General features: G+C 36.7%; 1 protein-coding gene across 3 annotated transcripts; it reads right to left on the bottom strand.

Annotated features, from left to right (window-relative positions):
• Nucleotides 1-665: 665 nt before the first annotated feature.
• Nucleotides 666-6,320, bottom strand: LOC107792990 (rab GTPase-activating protein 22). 3 transcript variants are annotated; one of them, XM_016615258.2, is made up of 13 exons: nucleotides 6,007-6,320; nucleotides 4,430-4,525; nucleotides 4,148-4,251; nucleotides 3,899-4,071; nucleotides 3,685-3,762; nucleotides 3,215-3,337; nucleotides 3,037-3,125; nucleotides 2,701-2,806; nucleotides 2,255-2,352; nucleotides 1,879-2,136; nucleotides 1,651-1,734; nucleotides 1,169-1,235; nucleotides 666-933 (listed from the first exon to the last, which is right to left on the bottom strand). In XM_016615258.2, exons 1-12 carry the CDS (start codon nucleotides 6,118-6,120, stop codon nucleotides 1,215-1,217), a joined length of 1,344 nt encoding a protein of 447 aa, XP_016470744.1. In that variant the 5' UTR covers nucleotides 6,121-6,320; the 3' UTR covers nucleotides 666-933; nucleotides 1,169-1,214. The 3 variants fall into 3 exon arrangements, with proteins under 3 accessions (XP_016470744.1, XP_075083157.1, XP_075083156.1); XM_075227056.1 differs by lacking the exon at nucleotides 6,007-6,320 and adding an exon at nucleotides 5,015-5,033; XM_075227055.1 differs by lacking the exons at nucleotides 666-933; nucleotides 1,169-1,235 and adding an exon at nucleotides 1,390-1,564.
• Nucleotides 6,321-6,539: the final 219 nt, after the last annotated feature.

The following is a 6,539-nucleotide window of genomic DNA, read 5'->3' as shown; positions in this document are numbered from 1 at the left end:
GTTATGCGCAATACTCACCATGATTAACATTAATTTTTGACGTTTCGGAGTCATGAAATAGAAATTAATGATTAATTCCATTATTTCATATGTTTATATATATGTTAGTTTCCCTAAATTTGGTTGACGGACTCCGATTGACCAAAATATTTATGGATCCATCTGATACGGCCCGTGGAGCTATAGTCACCAGGACTAATATTACTTTTTGGCATTTCGTGGTCATAAGAAAACTATGCACGGCCACTTGGATTCTACCGCTCAAAAAGTTGACGGACTCTGATTGCCTGAAATTTGATGGGTCCATCGAAAACGACTTTGTGATCAATACTCGCCATGACTAATATTGTATTATGGCATTTCGGGGTCATGCAACATGAATTAGTGAATATGTCTATTCTTTCGTGTGTTTATATACATGATTTACCTGAATTTTGTTGACGGATTCCGATTGACCCAAAAAATTGGTGGATTCATCAGATACGGCCTTAGGTTAACAATCAAATGTTTGCTACGTGCAAGAAATCATTCCGGTTGACAAAAAACTTTCATGATTACCGCTATATTTATCATAATTCCATTATTTTCTTTAATTCATTCGCCATTTTTAAGACTCTTTTCCTTATCATAATATTTTTCCTATCAGCTTACATGAAAGAATAACAAGTCACAACCAAGATAAATATGGCTCTCTACTCAGTAAATTCATATTATACAAGCTTTGGAAGAGTGTCTCTGTATACATCAACCGCTGAGGGCACATTTGCTACTAGGAAAAAACAATACATTTACATGATGTTAGTCCCAATATGGAACCAGAAAGAATGGCAATTTACATTTCTCTTGCTAAATCAAGCACAGTATACATAAGCAGCCACTGTCCCTTTGGCAGGGCCGAAAAATCCGAATATCAAACTTGTCAGTCTTCTTGGCCTGCAGCAAAATGGTTAAGTTCGTTGAGAAATCTCCGAAAGACAATCGGCGAATCCAGGATTTAGAATCGGTGGATTCAGAATCAGTATCATCAATGCATCTTATAGTGTGTTTTTTTGCATATATATACATAGTTCGAGGAGAAAGTAGTGTGTTCAGTTCAACCCACAGAACTCGTCCTAGATACGAAAGATAACCGCAAGGTTAAAGGAGGAGAGCAACAAAGGTTACTTACATGAGCTTCATGATTTAAGAATCATCTAGCAGTCTTTTCAGCTTAGCTACCTGTTGGTGTTGGCCGCCTGTTTTAACCAGCGTCAGTATTTGAAAGGTCATAACTTCTTGCAGAAATAATCTTGCATATATTGCTAACATATTTTGTAACATACTAATACTAATAAATGACGAATTTAAGTTATATACACCGTCAATGTGAGGAATGTTTACACCATCCGGTCATCTTTACCTACCGTAGCAAGTAACTTATCTTATTTTCAAGATTACAGACTTCACATTTTAAGGAGGCTTACCTGTTGATATCATTTGAGTGACCCGATAGAGCAAAAATATTCCTTACACTGATGGTGTATATAACTTAAACCCGCAAATGACAGTTTCTGATAAAATTTGTCTGCACCAAACTTTGCTGTGTTTTACTTTCCTATCACTGTTGTATGGACAATTTGCATGTAGCCATCAACAGGATTAAGAAATTACCTTTTTAAGATACTTCTTGTGAAGTTTCATTGCACCAGTGCAAGCCTTTTTAGCATCCAGGTTTCCATTAACATCATTCAGTATCTGCAAATAGAAAACAAATGACTAAAGTATGAATCCATATAAGAGGCAAGCAATGAACCTTCCTAAAAATCAGTATAAATACAAGTATGTATTACTCCTTGAGTTGGAAATCAGAATAACATTTAAGTTTATGTATGTGAAAACCTTAACAACGTCGTCTAGTCCTCTTGCTTCTGTCAGCAACTTATCGCTCTTGTCTTTCAGGACACTGGCTACTAGAAAAACAGATATCGGTAGGGGAGCTTCTGAAGCTTTGCCACCATTTTTCATGTTTTCTCGCTCGTATTTCCCAATATGGCGCGATTTTGATTTAGATTTAGATTCTTCAGATTTTTCAGCAACTAATTCAGGATCTTCATACAAAAGAAACAAGTCCGGATCAAATTCCAGTGCCCACATCATCTGTTCAAAAAAGGTTAAGACAGAGCCAAAAAATTTAGGAACAATAAAAGCATCAGTATTAGATCATTGAATAAATAGCTCTGAACTAAGAAGAGGTTTTTCAGTAGAAAAAACTTACCTCCCAAAGATATAATGAATCACAAAAGGAAAACTCTCGGCGAAACAAAACCATGAGCATCCGAACAGCAAACAGATAATCACCTCCACCTAATTTATCTGTAGGCCAAGATCAGAAGGAAAATACTATATTACTTTTTACGCGAAGGGAAATGAGGAAGTTAAATTGTTTGCTTATTGCTCAATATTTAAATGAAGAGGAGCCTTGGAACATCGGCAAAGTTGTCTCCGTGTGACTTATAGGTCACGGGTTCGAGCCGTGGAACCAGTCACTAGTGCTTGCATTAGGATAGGCTGTCTACATGTACACCCCTTGGGGTGCGGCCCTTAACAGCCGGAACAGTAACAATGAAAATGGCCCCCAGACCCTGCGTGAAAGCGGGATGCCCTGTGTACCGGACTGCCCTTTATTGCTCAAAATTTTAATATGAAAGTAAAGAGATTTACCTAAGTGTTGGTGAAGTTTGGGATCAATAACTTGAGTTACTGAAGCTAGTTTATTTAGCTGTGATTCTACGCCAACGGAACTCTCGGTGTATCTGAAATTGCCTCTCTTTGAAATTTGGCACAATAGTTGGTATCAGTCATAAGAATTGCAAAAACATAAAACATACAGTAATGCAAATAACTGAAGATGCTACTCAAAATGTAACATAGTATTCAGGAAAATTCGGGTAACAATGAGCATAAAAGTAATACTCGGAAAATACATATTTGATAAGTACTTTATATCATTAGATATAATGTAAGAATGCCGTTTGATCAAAGATTATAAGTATGTACCAGTCTCCTCATTAAACGTTCAAAGCACCAGAACGCATCTGCTTCATCGTCAAGAAGAATAATCATGGGCGAGCAAAGATCACTCATCCCTGTTCAGCAATGACAAGATCTTTATAGTTTTAGAACAAACAAGAAGTAATAAAACATTTTTTTTCAAGAAGATTTTGCGATAACACACCTTGACAATAATTAACATCTTTGTCAAACCAAGCATACACAGAAAGGATATCCCAAAGCTTTGATAGATTCTCTTGTTTCTCATAAAACACGAGTGACCTGTCTGTGCGAGCCACATCGAGTCCTAGCACAAGTACGAATCCAAGAATGAAAGGTTACAAGACATAAACAAAGAAATTTTCATTGTGAAGAGAAAGGAAACCGATAAACTATGTTGCTCAGACTCTTAAAAATGTTGCGGGGTACGTGTCAGAGACTTCAAAAGCAATGCATTTTTGGAGGATCCAACATGGGTGCCACAACGTTTTTGGAGAGTCCGAGCAACATAGCCGATAAGTATTCTCATATTGATAAGATACATCTGTAGTGCATCCCTCAAATCCTGATTTACCTAACTGAAAACTGTGTGCAGAGAAAGATTTTTGCAGATTGACTATGAAAAGTAAAGTGAAATCTATATAAATAACCAACCTATTTGGTGTAATGAGAGTTTCCACTCTATTACTCTTTTGTCATGTTCCTTTACCATTTCAAAACCACTGGAATCACCTGTTATTGCATGGTCAAACGACGATTAAATCTCAACACCATACGCGTCCAACAACCCTATAGCCATATATAGAAGAAAAACAGAGAAAAAGAGAAATGAAAAGACGAGTTGAGAACTCTACATCTTCAGGATTACCATTTGCTTGACCAGCTGAAGTCGCTTCTTTCGCTGCATTTGCCTCTTGAAGTACTAAAGGATCTAAAATGGGATCACCATCTTCTGTTATTACAGGTGCAGTAATAAATCTACCGCTTCCAATCGTCGGAAACATTGTGTGGCATTCTTCTTTTAATACAGCATATTGTGTCCTAATGATTAAGCATTATAAGGATTTTAGACAACATATAAGCATTCTATACTTTTGTTGAAAAGAAAGTAAAGTACCTCCGTAGCTTTCGTATATCCTCTCGTTCTGCATACGTGCTCTTTGGATCGTAGCAACCAAGTAAGAATTCCCAAACTTCACCTCTAATTGATGGATGAATTCCCTAAAATGTCACAGATACATGTAAAATATTCGTCTACTATTTTACCATAATAATCGTCTCGCCTTGTATTAGTTTAGGAAAGACTAAAATAATGTAAGACTAATTCATTTTGTTCCACAAAGAATCACAATAATTGTGCATCATATGCCACATAAAGCTTCAGAAAATTTAAGCTTACCCCACGATGGATTCGACCAAGTGTTTTGCCTATATCAAGATAACCTTCAGGGGAAAATGCAGCACGCCATTTTCTTGCGCTTAGAGTTTTTCCGTTCTGAATAAGTAGAATGTTAGATAGTAAAACATGAGTAGAACATATGAAAGCAAGGGGAGCAGGGATATGCAGTAAGGCATAAAACTTATAGCCAGGAAAATATCATCAGAAATTCTGACCAATCTTATAAAATTAGATTCAGAGTTGTAGCGGAAAACAGACAAATTAGATCAAGTTTTTGAGAGCTAAACAACAGCAGAGATAGTCAAAAGTAAAACACCTCCTCTGTGTCTTCAAATGCTTGTCCAGCCTTCGGAGCCAAAAATTTCATTAAGGGATATCAAAGGAGTAAACACATGAAGAAACTAAGAGGATTCAACATATAGTGTATATACATAAAAATAAACTTTTGACCTAGGTACACAGTGTAATTTTCCAACGAAGGGGTGCCAATTGACACCCCTTAACCTAAGGTGGCCCCGCCACTACTCCGGACAATATATAATGAGGACATACATACCTACAACCAGAATAAGAGGCCGTTCTTACCTCTTTCGCCCTAATATTAACCTGGATTAAGGTTCACTCTTGCTTCGCCCGCCCAACCTCCACAATGGACTTCTGGATGAAAGAACTTCATTTTGTCCCAAATTTGCAAATATGGACATTCAAAAATCATCCTGAGCCGAGGGTCTACCGGAAACAGCCTCTCTGCTTATTTAAAGGCAGAGGTAAGGTCCGTATACATTCTAGCCTCCCCAGACCCCACTTGTGGGACTACACTGGGTATGTTATTGTTGGACATTCAAAAATCACAATCTGCAGTCTAATAAGAGTGGCCACTGCTGTTCTGACTGAAGAGAAATTTCGAACAAGTTCACACCATCTGTGCCACACGTATTACAAATAACTACTGATCATTTCTTATTAGCATGTCAAGGTTACTAATCAAGTTTCGCTCTTTAGCTCCTTAAACTATGAAAGTATACATCCAATTTGTAATTTCTTGATCCCACCTCCACCCCCCTCCCAACCCCAACACAAAACTTGTAATTGAACATTATTTTCATATCCGTAATAGTGCGAAAAGAAGGCCTGGCTCCAAGTTGTTCCCTCAGATCAAGTTCAACTACGTTTACTAACTGCTACTCTGAATATAAACATAAAGATTTTACAAGCTGAAACATGCACGTGCACATCTCAACAAAAATAAGAGAAAAAAAGGAAAAAGGGGAGGAAACAAATAACACTCCATTCCCTATTTCCTTATTAGTCCGCTTAAAAAAAAAAGTAACATTTCTGTATTTGGAAATAATTGACCTTAAACTTTTTATTTTACTATTTTTTCCTAAAAAAAAAAAAGTTTTATAACCACGCAAATGTTACGACACCACAAGTTTCAAAAATTTTATAGTCACATATATCTTATGTCATATTCCTTCTTTTTTTTCTTAAATTCCGTGCCGATTCAAACTATGTGACCTAAATTGGAACAGAAAGAATATAGCAATGGTGATAATAGGTGTGCAGAAAATACAAACCTTGATTCTAAACTTGGACTTGGGAACATCTGTACATTCAGGGCGAACCTGATAAAATGAATCAGCCGGAGCACCAGGATCCCTCCACATTTTCGAAATATCTAAAGTTGTCATCTTTTTATATAATATTTCCTCAAATTAATCCCAAAAATAAAACCAGCACCCACCAGCTGCAGCTCCTCAAAAAAAAAATTCTTTGCTGGTGGAGTCGAAACAACAAAAACAAAACAAACAAAATTTGAAGAGAGAAAAAAAAAAGAAGCAAGAAAATGGTATTTTTTTTTCCTTTTCTTGCTTTTGTTTTTGCTGTTTTTGCTGGCGGTGGCGTTGTGGTTGGGGGGGATTTTTAAAGGTTTTCTTCTTGTTTGTAAATTTCTGTTGTTTTTCTTCTTTTTTGTCACAATTTTTTTGTCTGTTTAATGGCCCCCAACACATCCACACACAAACATTGGCCGTTTAATGCGTAAATAACTTATATAATGTGTTCTCTGGTCTTACGTTTTTTGTCTTCGTTTTCTACGTACCAGTCTTAC

This window comes from Nicotiana tabacum, chromosome 12, assembly GCF_000715075.1.
Source record: "Nicotiana tabacum cultivar K326 chromosome 12, ASM71507v2, whole genome shotgun sequence".
Classification (NCBI taxonomy): Eukaryota; Viridiplantae; Streptophyta; class Magnoliopsida; order Solanales; family Solanaceae; genus Nicotiana; species Nicotiana tabacum.
Note: the sequence above shows the minus strand (reverse complement) of the source record. Positions and strands in the feature narration are given on the sequence as shown.

What these genes read in the sequence shown, in the direction of transcription:
- LOC107792990 (XM_075227055.1), bottom strand. Translation starts at nt 6,120, where the DNA reads ATGACAACTTTAGATATTTCGAAAATGTGGAGGGATCCTGGTGCTCCG. An exon ending in TTCAGCTGGTCAAGCAAATG is followed by an intron (nt 3,763 to 3,898) that starts GTAATCCTGAAG and finishes ATGCAATAACAG; the next exon opens with GTGATTCCAGTGGTTTTGAA. An exon ending in AACGTTTAATGAGGAGACTG is followed by an intron (nt 2,807 to 3,036) that starts GTACATACTTAT and finishes CAAATTTCAAAG; the next exon opens with AGAGGCAATTTCAGATACAC.